Genomic DNA, 26,896 nt, shown 5'->3' with positions numbered 1-26,896 from the left:
CAACTGAATTTAACAAAAACAAATCCAACAGTGGCCAGTAAAACAAAAAGAATTATACAGTCATTCTAGTAATAGTCATATTCCCATGATGGGGAGGGGGATGCTTTGACAGGTATAACATACTTTAATAGGAAATGAAGAAAAAACATTTTTCCACACATCATTCAAATCAATATAAACTTTGCTTATTATTCACTGTTTACACAAGGCCACTAGGGTACAGGCACTTTACACACATCATGTTTTCATTGTCTCCCACAGTCAATAAACTTTTATTTTATTTTATTTTACACTGTTCAAATGCGGAGTCATTAACATGTGCTTTGAGACACCACAAACAGAATATTTTCAATTGCTGTGCTGTAATCTGCTGATAGGGCAAGAGCTCTGATTAGAGAGCCATGGGAACACTGCAAAAGTTTAAAACGTAAAACAAGCATAAACATATGTTAATCTTGGGGCTCACCTGAGAGCCATTCCACAAAGTATCTTTTGCTGTTCTACTCCTATTATGTTAACAATAAGATGCTCTCCTGAGTCTTTACAATATCACTTGTAGAACAACAAAAACAGTATCTCTTCAGCATAAAGTTCCTCAAATGCATAATCTTATCTGCCAGGTTACTATTCCAGCTTGCTAGAGATATTTTCAGGCAAATCAATGAATCAGATATTCTCCTGGGAATGAGACAGTTTATTATAACAAACACGAGTTTTAGGGAGCTAATTTCATTCTGCTCCATTAGGTAAGATATTGTTGGGCTCCCAGTTGGAATATCTAATAAAACACACCTGTGAAACATGTTTAGTGCACAATCTCAAAATACCATAAAATACCATAACAAGGAAGGACAGACCTCATGCAGCTTGCAATCCATAATGTTAAAAAAATTAAGGACAGAGCTTGTATTAAAGCTTAAATCTGGAGGGTGAGCCAGTCTCACTCACCAGGAGAATCTCCAGTTCAAGAGACAGCTCCCTAAAGCCATGAAACTCAGCTGCAAAGCAGTAGTAACAATGTAGAGTGCCTAATGAGAAATTCTGCAGTGTTTGCCAAAGGCTCAATACATTTCATTTTTCTCTACCTTTTATTTCCTTTTCTTTTAAGCTTTTGGTAGCACACAGGATAGCTACCCATATGCAACTTGCCTTCACTAAGATTGTTGCTAAAAACACTACAAATCATAACAGTTGTACTGCTCTTGCAGGAAATACAATTTTTTAAAGCATCCGCCACTGCCCATCTCAAAAAGTAAGATATGCTGCTCCTAAACCAGGATGGATAAAAATCAATTATTTAAAAAGAAAATAAGATTTTTTTAAATTTAAATCAATTTTTTTTGATAAAATGCTTTTTGAGGGGAAAAAACTATCTAAAGATAGTTTTAATTAAGATACATTATAGCTCAAAGATATCTTATCGTGGAATAGGGATTATAAATTCTAATTCCATAGTACAAGACAATATATTCATATAATGTTTAAGAAAAGTTTTGTAAATGAGTTCCAATAATTCATGGATTAGGGATCCAATCTTATGGGGTTCCACAGGCTTCTGTATAGATTATTTAGGTTAAACTTTCGATCTACCCAATGGTAGAAGATGCCATCAGACATGCTTAGTTTTGCAGTTCTCAAACTGGATTTGTGTCTCCAGAGGTAACATGCTGGTTAACAACAACGTTTTAAATAAATAAATATATACAGAGAGGTGAGAAATAACAGACCTCAACTCTATTGTCCCTCTGCAAATTTGTGTACACAGAGTCAATCCCATACCTCTCTTTAGAAGTGCAAAGTGTCAAGAAGTTCAGCGAATAGAAGATTGTTGGGGCGGAATAGATCTGGACAACGAGAAGTCTGGAGATAAATGTGAGAAGCAAGGGACATATGTTTGTTTTGTTAAAATATTATATGTCTGCTGTTGAAAAAAAAAATCCAGACTACTTAACATTGTTGTTTTAGTTAAATAAAACAACAATTTAAATGTCTGTCTGGTGATGTTCTCCTCCTAATACAGCATGGCAAGAAAACCGTCTCAATGACTTCATAAATATCTGCTTCTATTATCTTTGCTAAAAATGAAATAACCAATCATATTCTGATATAGCTGTAAAGCTAATCTGAAAAGTTTTCAAAATAAATCACTGTTTAATAATGTATAGTGTGTACCTTCTAAAAATGAAACCTATATCTATCTCTGAGTTGTGAAGAATATGTCTTGAGATTATAACAACCAACAGGAATGCACTTTTATGGAGAAAACCATGATTAAATAGAGTCTTTCTGATTTAAATCAAATCCACCCTGTTCTAAACTTCAGTGAAGATAGGCTCTCTTGTTTGAACTTACTGAGATGTGTAGGAGAGGGCTCCCTCCTTCAGATCACAAACTCTGTGCAGGATTTCATGTTCCGGTGATGTCTAGGCAAATAGTTCCACATAGGGTCCAATGCTGTCCCCTTTTTGAGCATTCTGAGTAACAATTGAGCGGTTCCACATGTTCCATTCCATCATTGTAAATGGCAATACCTATGGACTAAAGTACTACTTAATATTTATCATAGCACAGCACCTAGGAGCCCTAGTCATGGACCACGGCCCCACTGTGCTAGGCACTGTACAAACACAGAAGAAAAAGATAGCCCCCTGCCCAAACTGCTTATAATATACGGTAAGAAATAACAGATGGATACAGACAGACTGACAAGGAATACAAAAACCAAAACAAAAAAACAAAACCAAACAAACGAATGAGTCAGCATGGTAGGAGGGTGGTAGCATCCCAGTAGCTTTTTGTAGATTTCAAGGAAGAGGAGAATTTTAAGGAGAGATCTGAAGGAAGATAAGGAGTAAGATGTTCAAAAAGAGCTTCTCCCATATTAGGGTGCATCATACAAGAAAGCACAAAGGTGTTTGTCTGAAAATCTAACAAATGGACAATGGAGGCTGACATCATGGACAGATCAGAAATGGGAGCTGACCTTTCTACATAGAAAGAAAGATAACAGGTAGGGTGGGGATAGGTCTGAAATGACCTTGAAAGTGAATACACGTAGCTTATGTTTGATAGGGTAGAGAAAAGGGAGCCAGCAGACAGATGCAAACATGAATGTATGAATAGAAGGGGAAAGGGGAACATCACGTCCTAAGGATATTTTTTTCACTTTAAAAGGAAAGTAAATTATAGTGATAGAAGATTAAGGTTGCCTTTGCCTAGCAGTCAAAAGTCAGGAAATGTACAACTTTATCTCTGCCTCTCCATTAGGAAAACTTTGGATATCCATTACATGTTACTTAGTTCACATATGAATCATAAGTCTAACATATAAAACATGTTACATGATATTCACAGACATTATATATAGTTTTATTGCAAGTTAGTGACACACTAATTCAGGGCTTTTTGAAGATCTGCTCTCCAGGAAACATCAAATCTGCTGTCCTTTTGGTTGACTTGACAGTATATTCAAGTGACAAGCAGTAACATGGATACCTATCCAGTTGGAAAAAAATTGTTCTTGTTGCAATAAATGAATTCTCTATGCTACAAAAGGAATATAAAGATGATTTACTCCTTGTTGTTTCATACAATAAATCTCTCAATTATGCTCTACCCTAAGTTTGTTTGGGTTTCATTATCATCACTTGCATAGATTTTTGGCTCTGTTTATAAAGGAAACTGTGTAGATGAATACTGTATTATCTTGGTTAATTCTTCTCTTACTCTACCTCATGTATAATCAATCTACTTTAAGCCTTCCCTTGTAAAACAACTTATGTACTAAGAAACAAGATGCCTTCTGGGAGGAAGATTATATCACCTACTTTTTACCTTATCACATCAATCACTCTATTTCAATTCTCCTTGACAACTACTAGTTCCTTGAAGCCAGGCAGAAAAACAGCAAAAAATGTCTGTTTATAGTCACAATGCTTCCTCATCAGAGAAACAGAAATGAGCGGTTTTGCCTCTCTTTGATTTATCATGGCTTAATCTAAATCTTTTAATTAGCAACTGTACTTTCCAACTCTTACGCAGAAGAAAAATCAGATTTGCAGGTCATTATTAGTAGTTAAGCTAATTCATTTCCATCTACATATTTAGACAAAATATGCATAAAAGTTGACTATATTCGGGCAACTTTGCATGGCCATCTACAGATAAGTCACTTTCCAGAGAAACAGTGAAATAGCTGTTAAAGACTTGTTACCAGGAGCTGACCTTAGTCTTGAAGCAGCACAGTTCTGTTTAAAACAAAACAAAGTGCTTTCCTCAGAAGTTTTCAGCAATGACACCCACACTCAAGTTCTGAGGAAGCAAGTTCACAGCCCATGGATGCATGGGTGTAATCCTTCATGCAGTGCATTTCTGTAACTAAACTAAAGGCAGTAAAATGGGATAGTGTAGGAGAGCCACAAACATTTGTCCTTTCAAAAACAGGATGATGATGTTTAGCTTCTTTCACATTTTTACACCACCAAACCAATAAATGAATAAACCAATTTCCAAAGAAAAAGAAGTGCAGTACAGCCAAGTTACGTTTGAAGGTACATATCAGTCTATTACCCAGAATGTCACAGTTAAAAAGTCCAAAAGACAATAATTAAATAAAGAGGAAATATTAGAAACCCAGGAATTTAAGAGTACTTCTGCAACAAGTTACATGCACACAACAATCAGAACCTTAATTCTACCCCACCCAAGTGGGCACCCTCCTTCTCATATTGATTCAGTAAGTATTGCATAATGTTTTTCCCCCCACAGTATGGTTAAAATATCTGTTCAGTTGGATGTCTTGAAGTGAGAGAAGTCAATGGTGTAGTTGAGAGCAAGGGTGCAACCGTCAGCTTGGTTTATGGACAAACTAACTCTTTTTTATGATCTTCTGACATAAAAGGTTATTTGAAAATATTTTATTAGATTTAATATTTATATTATGCTAATGTCTAGAGAGTCCAATCTCTACATGAGCTGTACAAACAAGGGTCACTCTCTCAAAAGCTTTATACTTCAGTTTGCAGAATTCAATTTTCTAAATTTGACACAAAGTCTAAGTTTATTTTTAAGGATTTAAAATTTTCACAGTTGCAGGAAATTATGGGGGAAATTGTGAAACAATTATTTAATGATAGTAACAATTGATTTTCAAAAAGTTAAAGCTTTATAACTGTTAAAATACATATTTTCAACATGACTTGTCAAAATATACAAAGTAAGTAGCCTTAAATCAAGCTGAGTTCTCAAGCAGCATTTTTCATAATTTACCTATGTGTAAATTTCAATCATCTTCAATGGAAGTTTTATATATACAAAATTTTATTTATACAATATACATAAAGATCATTGACACTATACATTTTTGTATAAATATAAATATATGTATATTTTGTATATATATAGTTGGTCTTTATGTGTATTGTAAAATTGACATTTAATGACAACACCAATAAAACTCATACTTCCAAGCTTATTTGTACTCCACACACCAATCATAAGAACCAGTGCACCTCCACACTGCAGGGACATGCTGAGCTGCTCTACGTGTAGCAAAGGGAAATCATAGCCACATCGTATAGTTACATACTGGCAGCTAGAAAATCTGTGTCTACTGTCCTACTATATGGGCACTGGCAGCAAGCAGCACTGGGCTGTAGAAACATGTAAGCAAAACGGTCATAGAAGATCAACATATTTCCTGACATCCTGACAGATACCTATCCCAATGTTCATAAGTGACAAATACACAAAAAAAGCCTCACATTTTTCTACTAAAGAAACATTTTGCTATTCACAAAAGATGAAATACAGCCATGTGCAGAGGGCCGGCACAATGAATAGAATAGCAGTTAAAAAAGGTAAGAGAAAGTTATTTCTTATAGGCTGGTACAAGTACGGTAATATGAAAACCAATAACTTATCATGCAAATCATTGTGAGCAAGAATATATGCAATATGCTAGTGTTCTATAGGTTAATATTCTCTCATCATAAAAACAATGCACAATTGATTTATAAAGCACAGAGGCTCTATCCTGTGGGCCTCCTTAACAGGCTATTACAGTAAAAATCATCATCATAGAGGAAAAGAATAGTGATATTAAACTCTTTTCGCTCAATTCCAGTTATTTTCAGAGTTCATAATAGAGTATACTGATTCTTTTTTGTAGTGCTATTTAAGCATAATCAAACTGAGTTTTTTCCCATAAGCAGGTTGCTAAAACTCAATCCAGTGTGTACAAAATTAATTAGATGTCCTACATGAGTTGCAAGCCATTTCATCATAGATTTTTCTGTCAACATAATTGTTTTATTACCAGGACAAGCACATTCCTTCTAATGGGCTTTGCATGAATTCTAAAAGTATTCAAATAGAGAAAGCAAAAACCATTACAGCAGACTGGAATGCAAGTTATTATCTGTGTTAAGCGAGGAAATGGAAGTGTGAAACCACTTTGGACTAAAACAATTCATTATTTGACTGAGTATTTAAATACAGCATGTTGTTTTGTTTATAGAAGTATATATTCCCTACTTGAAAGTGTTTTAAATTGTGAAATACAACCTCTTCCACAGATGTTCTGGTTTTAGATAACAAACAAAACCCAAATTTTGACTTTGTTGGATTCCATTTTATAAAACACTATTTTACAATCATCTATGGTTAAATCACTTTTTTTTTAACATGAGAATGATAATTACCCTTCTTAATATAGCTTGAATAGCAAAAAGCTTGACAATTACATGAAGATAAGTTGTCCACCATAGGAAGGAGGCAAGGTACGACAAAATAAGAGAGAACGGTAGTCTAAGAATAGTATAGGTGATGGTGGGAGAAGGAGAAACCAGTCCAGTTTTCCTGCAGCAGGAGTTCAGATCCTAACCTCAAGTAAGCTGACAGGGACTAGGAATTCAACAGAAGTAGTGCCTTCAGCCCAAGAGAAAAAGGTGCCATTTGCTTTCAAGAAATCATATTATTTATTGATAATCATCATTATTCACATTAATTTTAGTGCATAAGGACCAACCAAGAATGGGGCTCCATCATGCTAAGCACTATACAAACCCAGAACAGTAAACACTGCTTGCCCCCCAAAGCTTACAGTCTACACCTGGCAATTTGATTCACACTGATAGGTTTGAGAAGGAACAATATCCAGCCTTCCTTCAGTGGATCGCCCAAGGAAGAAGTTCAAGAAGAAAATAGGAATGAAATTTCAAAATTCTTGGGAGCATTCCATCCATTTAAATAATACACATTTTAAATTGCACTCTCAACAACCTATGTATTGCAGCATATTAGGCAATAATCACAAACAACAGATGATGGCCATTTACAATAATGATGAAACTGCCAATGCAAAAAAAAGATGAAAAAAGGGTTATGGAAAAACTGAGTGCATCAGTTACAGTTTTCAACTGCATACAAATAAATCAACTGTTTTAAGCATTCAAACATGGTTTGTTTGTTTGCATACACTATCTTTGCTTTCTTTATTGCTGTAGGCATGAAATAATCTTTTTAAAGGAACAACAGTCAATAAAATTAGTTCTGAACTATTCTGTAAAGATTAAAGGATACTAATTTTCATTACGTGATTACTTCACTTCCTTGCTCTCTTTCAGTACCTGTCTCTCTCACAGTCACTGATTTGAATGGAATATACTGCAAAGATTGTAATTAAATATATTTAAAAGCTTTTTCCCCAAAAAGTTTCATTTAAATAGATCAAAAGTATTAACTAAAGTATGCTATAAAGCACCAATTCTTTCAGAATTGGATTAAATTTTTCCAAAAAAAATCATTAAAAAATGACCATATCAAAAATAATATTTGTGAACAATTGTTCGCTGTCAAATATTTTACAAAAAACTAGTCCTTTTATTTTTTAAATTTTTTAAATCAAAACTATTATAGAAATGATTATAGAGAGATTATTTATTCAAACACTTACTTATTCAAAAACATCTATATGATATACACAAATGGAAAGTTACCTTTCTGTACTGAGCTCTCACTCTGTGATTAGCATAGGATCAAGTTTTTTAGCCTGCTGTGAGCACTGCACTATGGATTTTTTGAACTGGAAAGGAATTTTTCCCTTATTGCCAGATTGGCTGGGCCAGGGAGGGGTTTTTCTTCCTTCCTACAGCAGTTCGGAGACCTGGTGGGGTAGATGGGAAATGAGATGTCTAGAAACAGTATGGCTAATGAATGACCACTCACTCCATGGCCCTATCCCTCTCTAAACCCTTGAAAATTTGCCATAGAAGAGAAGGTTTGTTTGTGGTCATAGTCAGTGGTTTCCATGATAGCCTGGATCCTAAGGGACCTATTAGAGTCAATGGGCACACAGGTGTTTCTGAGAGGGCCAAAGGTTGTATCTGGAAGAGCAAGAGAGTGGTGGACACTGGGAGAACTAGTCAATGCCTGTATCTCTACCAGCAGCTCCATGGGGTGATGGTCCCAAGAGCAAACAGTGCTGTCACTCTCTCTAAATTAACTTTTTGTGCCCACACCTGAATCTTTTGTCAGCTGAGGTGAAAATGGCACTCACCATCTCTCAATGAGATGATTAGCTGGGAACTCCACAAGTTTCAGTTTAAGGATACATTAGTCCCTTGAATGTGTTTTTTGTTTGTTTGTTTTGTTTTTTTACACAAGATAATTTGGTCCCAGCTAATTAATGCACATTTTGGCCCAGAGTTAACATTACAGGTTGCCTGTTTACTCTTTTCAATGCTAAAAAGTGACATGGAAAAGTGCACAGGAATATAATTAAGTATAATCAAATAATACTTCAAAAATCCTGATTATTAAAGCATTGATGTTTTGAAAATGGATATAACCACAGGCTACGAGGAACCAACATCACCTTAAAGAGTGTACATATTGGAAGGAGATGTGGATGTAATTAGCAATTCATAGTGTCATGTCTGATCTGACTTTGCAATAAAAAAAGTCCTAGTGATCACAGATGTTGAAAGGAATGTAGGAAGTGTAGATAACTCCCCCAGTTTGCATTTGTTGACAGAAAGCATGAGGCAGGCTTTTCTTTCTGTTGGGTGGCTATGCATTTTTAGGTTACTTGTGCCAGCTTGCCAAGTGACATAATGCTAGCTCAATTTCCCACCCAACAAGGTTTTAAATGACATATCCACAGGTTTTCATTACAGGTGAAATGTATTTTTGGAGATAGACACATTCTGGTCTGCATCACCTCCGTTTCAGATCACAATCCTTTTCTTTAAATCTAAGTTCTTAAATACTGAATTTGGCACTTTTCTTTTTTTGTAGTTGCTGTTGAATGAAGCTCACCCTTTACTATCAGACAAAATACTACAGCCCCTGTATCCTCAGGAAAATTCAGAAAAAACATTTTCTGCGCCAGAAAATATTCAGCCCCAATGTGCATTAGCCAGAATACCAGCAGGAATAAACCACTGTTTAAGGGCAAAGGGTTTGGTTTTTTTTATTCCTCTCAACTATAAGATGTTATGTCTCCAAAGGCCCCCAGCATGCACTAGCCACAATCTGGCCCACTTCTATTCCTCCATGCTTGCTCTCCCTTCTTCTCCATAGACTTTCCACTATGTCTGGAGCTGCACAGAGGTTTGGAAATCTGATTTAACCCAGTCCTATTAAAATAAATCATGTACAATTTCTAGTAGCGAGTTACTCTTTTTTTTTTGTGCACAAATCAGCAACATTTAAAAAACCAGACAAACTGCGTCTGACAGATTGCTAAAGCATGCACATATTTATAAACTTCCTAAATTGTCCATCTGCAGCAGGAAGATACTTGAGCATAGCTTGAAGAAAAAAAAGAAGTTGAACAAAATAATTTCTTAAAATCCTGAGAGCCATAAAATATTTCTCTCCCCCAAATCCTATCAAAATGATAATATTGGATAATATATAGGATGACTTGTAAATAGGACAACTTCATACATCATTAGTGTCTCCTATGGTAAATCTAAGAAGCACATAGCAGTAAATAAACATGCACAAGTACTTTTTGGACTTTGTCTGCACAAATACAATCTATCTGCATAAACATATATAGTTGCCAAATAAAAGAGATGTTGATGGCAACATGACCTTCATTTATGCAAAGAAAGAAATATGGTAGAACTGTCTATTAGCCAGGGAAGAGTCATCAAAAATAAATGCTGTCCAATTATCTATTGCATTGCTCTCCACAGGAATACAACAAGATTAAATGAATGTAGATGAATTACAGCTTTTTTCATACTAAGATATAATTTTTTTTTGGACAGGATCAGTACATAACAAAGCCCTAATGGAATCAGAAATTGTCTTTAGAAAGCAAGGTCATTTTAGCTTTTTAAGCTCTTAAAATATCTCAGATTGTCAGGGTTACCAAATTAATTTGACAGAAGAAAGCTTTTGTCCCTGTTAAATGTAAAATCTTGGAGGCATGCATTTACTACACTCATTACCTCCCCCCTTCTCTTTAGATTTTGCAGTAGGTTAGTGATGAAACATACAAGTTTAAGAAACAGCCTGCAAAAGGCTTGAACAATAAATTGAGAGAGACATTTCTGAAAGTTTATGCACTTTGCAGAAAATTCAATCTTCTTATATGCACATGCATTGCCAAATGAAGTGAACAAGAGCTTTTATCTGAAGACTTATCAGATCTCCCCTAAGTTTTCTTTTCTTAAGGCTAAATTTTCCCACAATAATATTTTTTAAACCTTTTATCATTTTTTGTTGCTCTCCTCTGAACTCTTTCCAGTTTGTCTACATCTTTTCCTGTATATTTTACATATGTAGAACAAGGTGCATTCTAAACACCACCATTTGCTTCTTTGCATATTCGTGCTTTCCCCACATCCTATCCTTTCCAAATGTATACTGCGGCTAGTTTGGACTATTGGACAGGAAGGATGATCCCGTGGCAAGGGCTAGTCGAACTCTGGAAACCTATAGTCAGTTCTCTGCTCTACCACAGACTTCCTGTCTGACCATGGGAAAGTCAGTTAGTCTTTCTATGCCCCAATACCCTACTTCTCATGGATGTTGTGAGGATAAATACATTACAAATTGTGAGGTACTCAGATATTACAGTAAGAGCAGATATATGCGAATTTGAGGTAGACTGTAGTCTCTCTGGGGCAGGAATCTTTTCACCTTTCTGTAAAGTGCCTGTCACTTTCTATGTTGGTGCTGAGTAAATACACATAAAAATAACACCATGCTATTTGGTATTAGTGGCAATGTATACCCAGGACTAAAATAGCAGGATTATCACAGTTTACAAAGAATGTATATTCACAGGTGGGACTACAAAGTGTACTAAGAACAAATTATAGCCTACGTGATTATTTACTCAAGAAATTTAGCATTAGTTGCTATCCTTTTTTTATTATTCCATTTAAAAATTTTCATTCATGCCATAAGAGAACAGAAACAATACCGTGTGAATTAGGGCATCAGTCATACACCTCAGTTACCAGCCAGCAAATAGCTAGAGTGAACATGTCCAGGAAGAAGGATGAAAATTGTTCATCCAAACTGTTTGCCAAATACTAACAAAAAATTAATACATTTGCAAAAATCGGTATCCATTCACAATGATAGTCAACAGAAAAATCTGATAATCGGTTGAATAATTTATTCACAGCATATAAATTGTACCAGTTCTATGAATGGTGTCACCCATTTTTAAGTAACTAATTTACCCAGAAATGCAGAATAATTAATTCTGAGTTATACAGTGCTGTTGTCTGTTCTATTACTAAATTCACTGTGATATTTGTGGGGAGTGGAGTGTTTGTTCTGTCTGTTTTTCAGGGCCTATATCTCAGGTTTCAGTTGGTGCGGTGTGCGCAGGGGAGGAGGGGAAGGGAAAGAAGAGGTAGACAGAAAAAGAGATGCTCAGTAACTTCAAACACTATAATTAATGAGGCCCAGATCAACATTTTAGTACCCAAGAAGAAAAATAAAATCAGAAACTTAATCTGAAAATTGCAAGACAGGGAATACATCTGGAAGCTGCCAAAAGCCCGTTTATAAGTAAAAATGAACAGATAGGGTGTTGTCCCACATGACCAGGGACAAGTTTTTTATGCATAACATGGCAGTTCTGGTGATGAATCGAGACTGATAAGGCCCAAGGCTTATTGGATTGGTCATCACCCACAGCAATTGCAGGTGTTAACAGATATTTTAGTCTCTGACAGCTTGAAATCTTCTGTGATTTCCAAGATCAGATATTCACAGCTTCAGCTAAAGCCAACTAAAACATCACCTTTTTATTGTATTTTACTGCTAGAAGACAAATTTAACATAAATCCTAAATGAAAATATACAAAAATATGAACAGAGCTTTGTTATAAATATCCTAGGTTTTCTAGCTTTTGGACTATGTATGACATTCATATTTCAGCAATGATGACAGCTGAAGATGGTAACCATGAGTTAATTGTTCAAGCCCATGGGTTGTTTGATGTTTCAGTGTACTGTCATCATCATTTTCTTTGGAGTGTAAAGCAAACAGCTGATGCTGGAGAGAGAGAAACTAATGTAGAAATTAATGTTCACCCAGGTTTAGCAATTTTCTCTGCTGTTTATGAAATCTAAGTCTAAATATTTCACATGGAGAATTGGGAGATAAAATAAGATTAACTAAAGAGGAAATTAATGCCATAACACCTATACAAGAGCATTTCAGGATCCATAACTGGAAAAAAAAGGTAGAAAAAATTAGGGTGAATATAGTTAACTGCATGAGAAAAGAGTTAAATATACTTTCACAGTACCTTTAGGGGAGATTTCATAACCATGAATTTGGTTTACATTACAAAATAGTCATACAGGCTTTGTTCAGAATCCTCATTTAAGTCTTTAGCAGATATCTCAAAAGTCAGAATGAGATCATGTGCAATTAATGTGTATGTACGCATTTTTGGAAGCACACAAAGAAGCCCAATAGGCAGAATGTTAACAACATTTTGTTCACACTCTCCTTAAAATCCTAACGTTCAAACTGGGGAGAAATGCAGCCTGAAGTCACCAGCAGAAATGTACCCTTCACACATTTCAGAGGGTTGGGCAATGGAACTTCTCTAGAGACTCTCAGATCCAAAGATCATGGAAACAAAACCTCCATAATTGTGATTCTACAAATTCTTGAAGTAAAATTATCTGCCATTTGCAATTTCTAATGCATGGGACTGTGCAAGGAATAAAGATGGATCTTTTCATAGCACAGGAGAGTTGGGCTTGAGATACCTAATATAAAGGCTAGTTTTGCTTTTTCTTTCCCTTTAAAATTCCATCTCCTATGCCAGCCACACACACAACCAGTTCAAAACAGCTGGACTATGTGATTTCAATTATTTGAAATTGCTTCTCCCCCACTCCCCCAACTCCAACATGACAATATTCTTCTCCTGTAGGGAATGAAATCCATTTTGAAACTGGCTGCAGATGTTCTCAACCTGACCATCAGTCTCAGGAGTGCAACTACTGTCGTTGGGAAAACTCTCCTGTTCCCACAGGTACACTAAGTCATTCTGCCAAGCAGTAATGCCTTGGTAATGAAACTGATATGGGTGGGTTCACTTAGTTGCTGAAGGCAAAAGTCTGTAAACTTCATTTCAGGAAAAAAACAACAACAGAAGAATATAATATTAAATAATCAAAATGGTGGGGCGGGGGGGAAGGAAGAGTAATAGGGAACCTTGGAATGGAAATCAAAAGCATTTTGTTCCTACTGCTGTTTATATGTCCTTTTATGACACACTTATGCAATGGAGCGTTAGCAGAAATAACCTACGGTATTTATACTAGAGATGGGCCTAACAGCAAAATTAGATTTGTAATCTAATTGAAATCAGAATATCCCCAGATTTCGGGGCTTGGCCTGAGAGATAATCCCAAACTTTGGGGTGATTTGGACCCCATGTCCTAAATTGGGCTATCAAACCTCTAGGAATTAGTTCACAGCATTTCCTATTATTTTTCTCCTCTTTTATTCTCTTCCCATGAATTTGTGTCAGGAAGACTACATCATTTTGTCTTAAAAGAACTGTGTATGGCCTTCTTCTAGAGTCAGTCAATATTATCTCTTGGATGGGTCTAGAGGTCTCTGCTACAAAAGTGAAATCAAGTGCTTCCATCTGCAGGGATATAGTGCCTCATTCCTATAAGGCAGCATCTCCTGCCATTCTAAGGTGCCAAACATGGAGCTTCCAAGTACAGTAGTAATATGCTACTACTAGATCACTGGGCTCAACAGCTTGAAGGCCCACTTGCCACTAAGGAATTCATATAAGAAAGTATTTTTCAACACACAGTACAAAACGTGTAGTAATATTACATTGTTTCAGATTATATAAAATAGTCCTTAAAATTTTGCAATCCTTTGCAGGACCAGGGCAGGGACTGTTATTCAGTGCACATCTGTTGTATATGTAGTTGTATGCTTAGCACAATGGGGCCCACACCAAACTAAAACCTCAGGATGCTTTCCCATATAAAGTAAACAAACACATGACTATAACACAATAGAAATTTGCATTCAGATACTGTCTTGCACATCAAATCCAAATGATTTGGCTCTGGTAGCTGGAGTAAGTAGCAGCATTGTGTTTATTGAGGGATTTGTCAATTTGATTTGGGGAACAATGGCTTTAGGACACAGAGCTTGCAGGGGGCTATTCCGTTTAGAGCCTGAGGGTCTAAAGTTGGCATTCCTATTATGGCACTTTCTCCATCTATGTAGCTTCACTGGTATCCTCCCTTCCCAGATTGCATGCCTCCTATAGGAGGCAGATTATTATTAGTAAGGTCCCTCTATGGCCTATTAGTAGCAACTACAGAGGCAACAGAGATGAACTAAAACTGTTGCAAGTTGCATTAACTCTTGCCTATATTTTTGGGCAGAAACACAATACGTCTGCAGGGAACAGACCCACTAAGTGGCATGTCCCCTCCACTGTTCACCTACTCTGCTCACTGTATACCTTAGAGCCATTTGCTCTCCTTAACAGAGGTTTCCAGAGGGTTAATGAGCAAAGGCATTAAATGCCAGAGAGGCACCCCCCGCCACCCCACTTATACATGTGAAGAGGGAGAAATAGCACTAGCCTTTTTTAAAGCAATAGGTTCAGAGTCATCTTCTTTGGAAATCAGTATGAAATTTCTCCCCCTCATGTACTTCAGGATCTGGCCCAATGTTTGTCCTGGTTGCAAACTATTGTTCTAATTGACATTACAGTGCTCTCCATGGCACTGTCTCAACCAGGCTAGACTCATGGAGAAGAAATAAGTGCCAGGCGTGAAAAGGAGTTATTGCTTAAATGTCAGCTCTAGCTACAGCTCACTATATACAGATTGTCCCTCACTAAGGAGACAGCCATTTCAATCATTTCAGAAATTAAATGAAATAAAGGGCCAAAAGATTAAGATGAAGTGCCAGCTTTTATCCAGGAATTCATATTAATCTTTTCTTTGCTGCCCTTGGCTAGCAGTTCATTTGGAGCAAGTTACAAGATGCTGTCAGGATTTTGGCCTCTCTGCTGGGCAAATAAAGCTTTATTAAAGCACTTACCAAAGAAAACAAAAACAAACTTCTCCAAATTATTTTTGGACAAATGAAACAAAGGTACAAAAGAGGTGGGGCAAAAGTGTTAGTGTTACTTTTAATATGCCTCAGATATTCCACATATTGCTTAGTTCACCCTTACTTATTCTCTGACCCTTTCCTTTTTTAAAGGGACGTTAAGTATTTTGACATAGGAGAACACCTATTGTGAATAGCTATCATCCACAACATCAGAAAACCTCCTTCTTCTACTGCAAGTCTTCCTGTGGCAAGATAGATAAACGTGCAACCTAACCTTAATTCAATCACTAAAAGTTATGCTTGCCCAACATCTAAAGCCATGCATTTACAAACTGGTGTCACAAGTGACATCCTACTCAAAAAGCTTCTGCAAGTAAAATAAATGGGATTTAATCTGCCGTAAAACAGATTGAATTTATTATTCTTGAGAAAAGGATACAGTTCTGACATTGAATTACAACTGCTTTGTTTTTAAAACAGGCAGCCCTCAACCTTGCCAAATCACTATTTGCAGTCTTGCATGAAGCAATAAAGTCAGATATGTGCTGTGCTATATGGTCAAACTAGCTGCAGCTGGATATTATTATCTGAACATTGATGGTACTCTGGGTTATCTACAGATGCTGAGGAAGATATGGTCCCTGTCCAAGGAAAGTTAGAATCTGAACAAAACAGCCAACAACTAAATAAACTAGGAAACCCCTGGCAAACAGGGCATGGAGCTATACGAATGAATAATGTGTGAAGTATTCCCCAAGGGGAATACAGTGAAGAGCCAGTGAAATGCTAAACTACACCTATAACGTACCAATTTTTATCACTGGTGAGCACTGCATATAGCAGCGAAGGACAACCTGCGGCCTGTGGGCAGTATGTGGTCCATGGGCAGCACGCGGCTCGTCAGGGTAATCCACTGGAGGGCTGCGAGACAGTTTGTTTACACTGACCATCTGCAGGCACAGCCGCCCGCAGCTCCCAGTGGCTGCAGTTCACCATTCCCAGCCAATGGGAGCTGTAGGAAGTGGTGTGGATGGTCAATGTAAACAAAAATGTCTTGAGACCCACCAGTGGATTACTCTGATGGGCTACATGTGGCCCACCACTGATCTAGACTGTTTTTAAATGTCCTGGATGTATAACTTGAAGAAGTTTACATGCACTATATGCAAAAAGAGGGCTTGATGTAATATATTACTATTAGTTCCCAAGTCAATGTCTTTTCAGACAAATCATGTCATGGAAGTAAAACATTTGTCTCTTTTATAGAACTTGTTAAATGACAATATGTTCTTTTTTAGGTTTTGGATTTGTATTTTGAATTTCTCTCCCCCTTCCACCAAACCCTTTCACTTACGTTCTTTAAGCCTCAGGCTCATTTCTGTTTGACCTTGACACCACACTAGTGTTTTGCATTCTTGTTTATGATCATATAAAACTCTATGGCTCACTTAAAGTTTCACATCCCTTTTTTACCCCACTGTTGTTAAGACATCCAGAAAAAAGAACTATTTCTACTAAATACATCAATAACATTTTCTTTGATTTCTTCAGATGTGATAGTAAACATATGGAAAAAAGGCTTTTTAAGATACTGTGCCTTCTGAGATATACCAAAATGTAGATTTCTACCTCCAGATTGTAAGAGCTTCTTTCATTCACACAGTCATCAAAGACTGAATTTTTTCATAAATAAATATTGCACAGCCATATTTTATAACATTTGTTTAGCTTCCTTTTTTTATACCAGCTCTCTAGTTTCGGGTTATAGCAAGATTTAAAAAGTGTAGTTGATCTTCCAGTTTTATAATACCTAAATGTCATAATTTATTGCTAATATTATGCATGAACAAGCCAAAGGTTTTGGTATTGATAGCTAACGCTGAAAGAATAAATGCGAATAAAATCAAGGCACACAAATAACTTTTCATAAATAGTCTAGCCAAATGCTCAGTGGTATGCTATGCACTAAAACATTTCTGTTGTCTGTCATCTAAGACTCTTTATACGCACTTCAGTGTTAACATTAGGTAAAAATATAAAATAGGAAAAGAACTGACATTCCTTCATTTATTTTTACAATCCTTAGAAGTTAAGTGTTCTCCACCTTTCTAAATAATTGTATTTTCAACTAATTCGTCTGTCTCTTAGTAATCTCTCCTCAATAGTGTTCTGAAGAAGAGTTTGATTAATAAAGGACCTCTGAGGGAATGCTAGACACCTATGATCAGTTTTAAAATAATTTGGAAGGGAGAAGTACAGTTTAAATGAATCCTGAACCATATAAAAACTTTAATGGCAGAGTGCACTAATTCACACTTTTCAGATGAATACCATGGCAAAAATGTAACATTACTTAAACAAACTGGCTCCAGAACAATAGGAACTAGAATAAATCAGGCACCCACAATATGGTACTTATTAGGAAAAAGGACAATGACACTATGGATACACATTCATCACTAGCACATGTGAAAACATCTCCAGCACAGAGTTGATAGAATACAACAATTTGCTTTCTATTCCTATGGATTTCAGTAATTTATCTGAGAGATGAATTAGTCCTAGGCTATTTTAGATGTGCCTTCTTTGCTTCCTCTCCTGGTCTTCCAAAGAGATCCCACACAGAATGTAGAATGGATTTTACTAATTACAGATAAGGTATTTCATGAATCACTGTGATTGGACCATTCCATGAACTGAAAAGTCATCTTGCAACAGAAGTACAAACCAATTCATCTGTACTACACAAGTCTGGAGGACTATTATGGAGCTGGACAGTCCCCACAGCAATTCAAGTTTCTATTAAATGTTTAGATATTATTGAATCAACATTTTCCACTGGAAGTTGTTGTTGTTGTTGTTTTTTAAACTATTTTAGTGTCAAGCATCTGGGGAGAGGGATAGCTCAGCGGTTTGAGCATTGGCCTGCTAAACCCAGAATTGTGAGCTCAATTCTTGAGGGTGCCATTTAGGGATCTGGGGCAAAAACACTGTCTGGGGATTAGTCCTGCTTTGAGCAGGGGGCTGGACTAGATGACTTCCTGAGGTCCCTTCCAACTGTGAAATTCTATGATCTTTGAGTTAGGAACAGTGGTTTGGAAAGTAATGTCTTTAAACTAGTATTCATTTTTCAGTGGGACACAGTCTTGTACTGTCTTTCAGAAGCCTTATCTTTATCCCTGTATTAACAACAAATGTCTTGGTCTAAAAGGTTAAGACTTTCTCAAAGCTGAATGTAATTTTGAACTATGTGACTCCCATAGAGTTTGGTTAAAACTGTGCACAATGTTTGAAAATGTACTCCAAAGGTTGAAATGTGGTGACATTTAGTCATACAAAATATTTTCACCCTGCTAAAGATAGGTCTTGCTAAGCAGACAGAAGGCCCTCACTAGAAACAAACCAACAAGCTGAGAACTGCTAAAAGAGAGACAAGATTCTTTGATTAATTGTAGCTGATTCTCTCTAGTAACTAGGAGGTAGATTTAAACCTTCTAGACCAATAACATTTATTATAAAAGCTACTTTTATTGTCAGTAAAATCTTCATAAAATACCACTAATATACCACCATATTCTGAACACATATATGGTCAGGAGTGCTTATGAGAGAACAGTCTCAGTAATAGTGTTCTCTTGAAGTAAAATTATTCTTTTTGAACTTCTAGTATGTTTTCAGACAACCAGTACAACTTCTTCTTACAGATGTCTCTACAGCTTGTTTACTACTGGAAAAATCATTTGCCTGTCGAAAAATTGCAACACTACCTTACGATTCTTGTCCCAGAAAATTCTGGTCATAGTATAGAATCTATCAAGCAGGGAGCAGCCAACATTACACTTGCTTACTTCATGATTACAGTTAAACTACATTATATGTAGAAGGACAGTTCATCAAAATCCATATGGCAATAGAGATGACAGTGATGAGATGTCAAGATAGATTCATGTGTCACCATCCCCACCCTTCAAGTATTATTGTCAAATAAAAATCTTGTTGAGAAACTCTCTGTCACAGCAATGGTACACAAACATTTTTCTCAGACACCTAAATGCTTCCTGCCATAACAGTTGTAGGCCTGAAATTTGCTCTGATAGATTCCATACTGAGACAAAAGCTAATTATCTAGAAAACTACCCAAGAATGCAGTTTCCCCTTTACACCACATATCAATCCATTTGGAGATGAGCAACAGCCTTGGTGGATTGCAGTTCAGAGAAATGTTCATCTTCATCAAGTACCCACTGATAGTTTTAAAATTCAAAGTTGTTTGAAAGGTTTAGGGTCAGAAAAATGAAGTAATTTGAAAAGAAATAATTATTTGATTTTTTTTTTATCAAAACCTCAAACTGCCATTGTTGGATTTTACGCAGAATAAAGGGGACTTATTGACACTGAATTCAAGAACTAATGATGGAGGATGACTAACACTTGCAGCAACTCAGAGGCTAAGGCTTCAAAACAAAAACAAAAACAAAACAAAAAAAGATTTTTTAGTTTTACTGTATCCAGGCGTCTAGAAATTTCAACTAACTCATGTTCTGAAGCAATGTTCCCTTTCAAGTTAAAATGCTAATATGTGAAAAAATTATAATATTGTCATTCTTCGGTATGGCCATTTTGTACAGTTAAATGGAGCTGCCTAATGCAATAAAACACGAGTTAAGAAATCTGTCAAGTCACATCCAAAAGGTGAAAGTTAATAGGTTTTTACTGGGGAGAATAAAGCCTACAGAAAAAAAATATGTTTTCGACATTACTAATTTGCAGCATTTCAAAAAGATGCACCAATTCAAACATTTTATTAGAGGAAAGGCACGAGAGAGATTTTACCTTTTTCTTCTTCTTAATATAAATATATATTTCACCCTTCATCCATAGTAACACAAGCTAACCATGAAAACCTAACTAAACAAGTAGTGCTCAATGCATGAGCAAACTATAACAACTAAACTGATCTTTTCTGGGTACAACTGGTCAAACAGGTTTTGTTTCTTTATATTTTCCTCTCCTTTAATTTCTATATAGTCACAATCTTAAACCACTGGATCTTACCTCTGTCACTGAAGTCATCCACAAGAATGATTTCAGCTATAAGGATGTCTGGAGTCCGGTTGATAATGCTGTATATGGTTCTCAAGAGTGAAGTCCATCCTTCGTTATGAAATGGGATAATTATGCTAGTATTCGGCAACTTTTCCAAGTATATCTTGTGCTTACAGCTGAGAAGGGGGGAAAAAATGGAGGTGTATAAGAACACAGAAGAGCAGAATGGATTCAGTATATACAATTCAACTGTTTGCTCTGTTCAGCCATCACATTTTCTGGTGTGAAATGACTCGGTATATCTAAACAGTGTCTAACTCTATAATCAATCACATCATTAATTAAATTATGTATTTAATTAAGTAGCATTAACTACCTACACAGTACCTGCCATGAAACTAATATTCAATAACTACTAGGTCCTTTTTTATTCAAGTACTCAATAGCAAGGATTTTACAAATATAACACTGTAAATTAGAAAAAATAGAAGTACAATAGTGTAATGCTGATGTAAACTTGTAAGTAGATTATGTGGCTTCAGTGGGAATTCTTCCTGAGTAACACGTAGAGGATATGCATTGTAAATACTATTTCTCTTTATAAGAATATATTTACTCAAAATATTTTTGGAATATTATATGAAAAGAAGAATTTGAATGATCCCTTTATTATCCAAAGCAAAGAAAAATTGTAAAATTAGTTCTTTACTCAAAAAGGCAAAACTGATAGACAACGAAAAGTTATTTTACTAGATGGTATACATTCAAACAAAGACTTATGCACGTATAACTTCAGCTCTATATCTATTCAATACAATGGATGCCATTAAATGAAAAAAGTGTTATAAAAACGTGTCTCTGGATATCAACACTAATCTTTTGCTAACTGCAAAGGCAAAAGTATTTCAGAACTGTTAATCAACAACTGCATTTATATAATGCCATCCAATAAAAGACATACTTAAAATCTTATAATTTTGAAACAATGTCTAAAAGCCCATTAATTCTGAGGTAAACTTTCAAACCATAAAATGTCTGGAGTGGATAGTTACACTACATTTAGCCTTTTATCCAGAGGTCAGTGTTTCAAATTCAGCTCCAGTCAACAGTGAGGCAAAGTCATTATGATCCAATATCTGTTGTGATACAGCATGGCCAGAGGGCAGCAGGAGAGTGTTAGCAGGCAGCCTTATTCCCTGCAAGGGGAGGAAGGTTTGCTATAGATTAACTAGAGCACTTGAAGCCAATTAGAGCACCAGCAGTCAGTCATGTGATAAAAACCCCCCTGCTTCAGTCAGACAGTGTGGGAGTTGGAGCAGAAAGGTTTGGTTGGAGCAGAGAAACAAAAGGAAAGTTTGGAGGAGTGCTGCGGTGGGCTGAAAAATCCAAAAGAAACCCTAGGTAAGGGGCACCTGGCTTGTGTAGAAGGAGGGCAAGAAGCCCCTTCACAAGCTGAAGGGCAGGCTAGGGAAGTAACCCAGGGGAAGGAACTGCTAGTTCAAGTGGTTCACCACAAACCTCAGGGTCCCTGGGTTGGGACCTGGAGAAGAGGGTGGGCCCAGATCCCTCCCTCTCCACTCCCCTCCTCAAGGACACTAGTGGGGTAATTAAAATACCGGTTTAGAGGCAAGCAATGGTGCCCTGAACCTTCCCCAAAGAAGAGAAAGCGTAAGACCCAGCATAACAGTACTGGCAATTTACCACACTGTTTAGTAAACCATGGGAAAGAGTTGATGACCTCAGCCAAGCCCCTAAGGGATGCTCAGATCATAATTGGCATGCCGTCTTATCCATTGCAGCAAAGAAGCCAAAGATTGAATAAGTATGGTGCCTGATTCATCCTCTCACACAGAACTCCTGGGTGAATACCCTCTGGTCCTGATGAATTATTACTGTATAATTTAATCAATTTGTTCCAAAAACATCCTCTATTAACACCCTCAATCTGGGGAAGTTCCTCAGATTTGTCACCTAAAAAGAATAGCTCAAATACGAGACTCTCCCTCACATTCTTTGCAGTGAAGAGAGAGGTAGAGAAGCTAAATATATTCTTTGCAACAGCTTTATTTTCCTTGAGTGCTCCGCTAGCACCTTAATTGTCCAGTGGCCCCACGGATTGTTTGGCGGGCTTCCTGCTTCTGATGTAATTCACAAAAATTTTGCTGTAGGTTTTTAACCTTCTGTTAGTTGCTCTTCAAATTCTTTTTGGCCTGCCTAACTGCACTTTTATACTTGACTTACCAGAATTTATGTGCCTTTCTATTTTCCTCAGTAGGATTTGACTTCCAATTTTTTAAAGATGTCTTTTTGGCTCTAATGGCCTCTTTTACTTTGCTGTTTAGCTATGGTGGTATTGTTTTGGTACTCTGCCAATTTTTTAAAAAAAGAAATACACCATAATACAAGCTCAAACTAAATGTATTTTTTTTGAAGTTGCCACGTGGCTTACAAGCATGTCGCTCTTGTGACTGTTCCTTTTGATTCTGTTTAACCTTATTCTTAATCAGTAATAATTGCAGAAGAGAGTCTATTAGTGTTTTTTGAACAATATAATGAAACTTGGTTTGAGCCTTATATTTTCCAGAAAACATCAAATTAAAAACCCCAACAGTCTTGGGAACAGATTCGAGACACAACTTTCATTATCACATTCTCCTCACAAATATCAGTGACACTGAGAAGCACTCTTAACTGTTAGCTCAGGTACAGCCATATAAACAAACAAGTACTCCTTTTGCAAAACCCCCATAACTTCACTGGAGGAGAAAGAAATTGGGATGGAGTGGCAGTAGTTGCTATAGCTACAGATACTATTGTGAAGAACACAAATAATAAATAAAAATATCCATGCCATGCTTGTGGCATTGAGAAGCTTAATCCTCAGAACAGGTGGTGTGATAAATGACGCCAGGGTAGCTCCCTTTTATGGACACCCAGACAGCCAGTTAGCTGTAAAATCCCTCTTGGTGTCTGTTCTATGCTTTCTTTACCTACAAAGGGTTAACAAGTCCACAGGTAAAAGAAAAGGGGTAGGCACCTGGCCAAAAGAGCCAATGAGAAGGCTGGAACTTTTTAAAATTGGGAAAAGAGCTTTCCCTTTGTGTCTGTTGTCTCTCCAGAAAAGAGGGGAACAGAGGACAGCCAGGTATGAGAAATCATAAGATTATAACTCGAATTACTTATTTGAAACTCCCCAAATATGTAAGTAAATTAGGAATGTTTAGACAGACACGATCAGGTTTATTTCTTATTTTGGCATGTGGATCTCTATGGTTTTGTTTGCTTGTAACCTCAAAGCTGAACCCCCAAGAAAGCTATTTTGGGTGCTTAATTTTTGGAATAGCTCTTTTAAAATCTAGCAAAAGTTTAAGTTCTAGATGTATTTTTTTTCCTTTTTATGTTTAATACAATTTACCTTTTTTAAGAACAGGATTGGATTTTCGGTGTCCTAGAGGTTTGTGCATGTTGTTTGAATAGCTGGGGGCAACAGCTAATTTCCTTTGTTTTCTTTCTCAGTTCTTCCACAGAGGGGTGTGTGTGTGTGAAAGGGCTTGAGGGTACCCCACAAGGAAGAATTCCCAAGTGCTCCTTCATGGGTCCAAGGGGGATTTTTGCAGTTGGGTGGTGGAAGCGTTTACCAAGCCAAGGTCAGAGAGAAGCTATAACCTTGGGAGTTGAATAGAAGCCTGGAGTGGCAAGTATAAATTTTTAAAATCCTTGTGGGCCCCCATCTTCTGTACTCAAAAGTGCCAGAGTGGGGATTCAGCCTTGACAGGTGGCCTATCACTGGCCGTTTTTGTTCATGAAAACAAGAGGTTATGGTAACTGATCATGATATAAGGAAAATATACTTAAAGCTTTACATTCAGAGAGTTCTTAGAAAAATGTGTGCTATCTTCTAATCTGAAAGAGAAAATCTGAAGTTTCATAGGTTTAGTGTCCATCATTAAAGTTTCTAGCCCTTAACAGTTTGCTTTTCTTCATGTCTACGTAATCTAGTTATTTTTAAAAGGCTAAATTACCTGAAATTCTACTTATCTGAAGATATCGGGGCAGATCGTCAGCTGGTAAGAATTGTCATAGCTCCACGTGCTTCTGTGGACCTATGAAAATTTACATCTTGATGCAAGAGGCTTACTTCTGGGTCTCATGCCTCCAGCATAAATCATATAGGAAGCTCTCCTACCTGTTAAGATTTTTGATCCTTAGACATCTATAGGTTGCTTCAGGGGTCTGCCCTATTGACCATGTGTCAGCTTCAGGACAAAAGAACCTCCTAATCTTTAATTGCATATAAAAATGCAGAGCCAGAGTTTATTTGAAATGGATACAAGAGCATCTAAAACACTCCTGAACAAGGACTAGATTCAGGACAAATGAGTGCTCCTTCGATGACTCCACTATATATCACTTCATCATTCAAGCCCCACACTCTGCAGAGAGAAGGTTGAGTGAATGAGTGAGAATCCTGGGAGCTGTTGTCCAGAGGGAAGCAGAGTTATATATCTAGACCAGGTTCTTTCACTGTATGGGTCTAACAAGTATCTTGGTGGGACCTGGAACTTAAGGTTGCAAAATACTTTCCATTTTAAGACCTGGCTTACAAATGCTTATAATTTTGCTAATCTTTAACAGTTTGACCTGAAATTGTCCATCGTAGATGTCTGCCTCCCGGGGGTATTCTTTGCCAAAAAATTAAAAATGCTACAGCAAATAATTAAAAATTCTGCAAACAATATTTTAAAATGCTGCACATTTTATTTGTCAAAACAACACTATATAAATCATGCCATCTTAAATTATACTGGTATTTCAAAATACCTGTCAGCAAGTATGTCTGTAACCATACAGACACACACACAAATTCCCCCAGAGTACAGCGTTAAAGAACCCAGTTCCTGTTTCTCTGCCCCCTCCCCTACCCAAGATCCCAGCTGGGGTGGGGACAATCACCCACAAACCCTCTCCGCCAAAGCCACCTTCAGAAGCCCCCCAGCCAATGCACCCAAACTTCCTCCTCCCCAGAGCTCAGCTGCGCCCCCCCAGCCCAGTTACCTGCATCCCATCTCCCCCCAAGTCTAGCTGCACCCCCTCCCCTTTCCCAGACACCCATCCTCCTCCACCCTCAGAGCCTAGGGATCCAAAGGGAGAAACAGCTTGATGCTCGGTCCTTCCCTCAGGGCATGCTGGGAATTCCAGCTGCCAGGAACCATCTAGTTCCCTCTCCCTCCTTCCAGCCAGGGCCGGCTTTAGGGCGATTCAGCTGATTCCCCAGAATCGGGTCCCACGCCCCTAAGAGAGCCCCACAACATCCCAAAGGCGCTGCCGCCAAAGTCCCTCCACTGTCTTTGGCAGCAGCTCAATTGCTGCCACGGAGGAAAGACTCTCCAATGAAATGCCGACGAAGGCACCGGCAGCCAATTGAGCTGCTACTGAAGTCCTGGCACTGTTGGCGGCGGCAGCTCAATCGTTGCCGCTGTCTTAGGCGGCATTTCAGTGGAGGATCCTTCCTCCGTGGCAGGATTGAACTGCCGCCGAAGACAGTGATAGGACTTCTGTGGCAGCTCTTTCGAATCGGGCCCCGTGGTGCCTAAAGCTGGCCCTGTTTCCAGCAGTGTCTTCTATAGATTTAAAATAAGTCAGAATGGGAACGTTTTGATTTTAGTGAAACAAAATACCAAAATCTTTCACTCAACCTGAAACCATTTTTTGGGGAGGGAGAGGAATTTTGTTTTGTGAGACATTTTGATTTTTTTTTTTGGTTTTGTTCTGTTTTGGAGTAGGAAAAAAAATGAAATCATGTAATTTCTCACAAAAATCCAGTTCCAGGCCAGCTATATTTAAGTTTTCCCAGTCTAAAAAATTATTACACCTTCTTTATTGGGCAGCTGTAATGCCTCCATACTTTGGAGCAGGGCCTTGACGTTTGTCAGAGGGGTCTTCTTGCTATCTGGGATGTACCTTTTGCCATCTCTGTAAAAATGTATCCAAATTTGGCCAAGTTATGAGTTTCTGAAAAAAAAATTACAGTTCATATGTGCTCAATACAGACTTTGTCAACTACAGTATCTGAAGATTCGACTGACCTAGGATGGACTTTCCCTGAAACTGCTGCATCTGGCAACTAGGATCCATCTAGGTCAGAGGTGGGCAACCTTTCAGAAGTGGTGTGCCGAGTCTTCATTTATTCACTATAATTTAAGGTTTTGCGTGCCAGTAATACATTTTAACGTTTTTAGAAGGTCTCTCTCT

At 37.2% G+C, this 26,896-nt stretch overlaps 1 protein-coding gene across 2 annotated transcripts in view; it reads right to left on the bottom strand.

Moving 5' to 3' along the window:
- GALNTL6 (polypeptide N-acetylgalactosaminyltransferase like 6) overlaps positions 1–26,896 on the bottom strand; it is a 919,665-nt gene that overhangs the window by 422,281 nt on the left and 470,488 nt on the right. For both annotated transcript variants that reach the window (XM_075066784.1, XM_075066785.1), the window contains exon 5: positions 20,654–20,820. In XM_075066784.1, the coding sequence (XP_074922885.1) occupies positions 20,654–20,820 (167 nt within the window). The remainder of the gene's footprint in view (positions 1–20,653; positions 20,821–26,896) is intronic.

Source organism: Chelonoidis abingdonii, chromosome 5 (genome assembly GCF_003597395.2).
Source record: "Chelonoidis abingdonii isolate Lonesome George chromosome 5, CheloAbing_2.0, whole genome shotgun sequence".
Taxonomy (NCBI): Eukaryota; Metazoa; Chordata; order Testudines; family Testudinidae; genus Chelonoidis; species Chelonoidis abingdonii.
The sequence above is the reverse complement of the archived record's forward strand: the minus strand, read 5'-3'. Positions and strand labels throughout refer to the sequence as shown.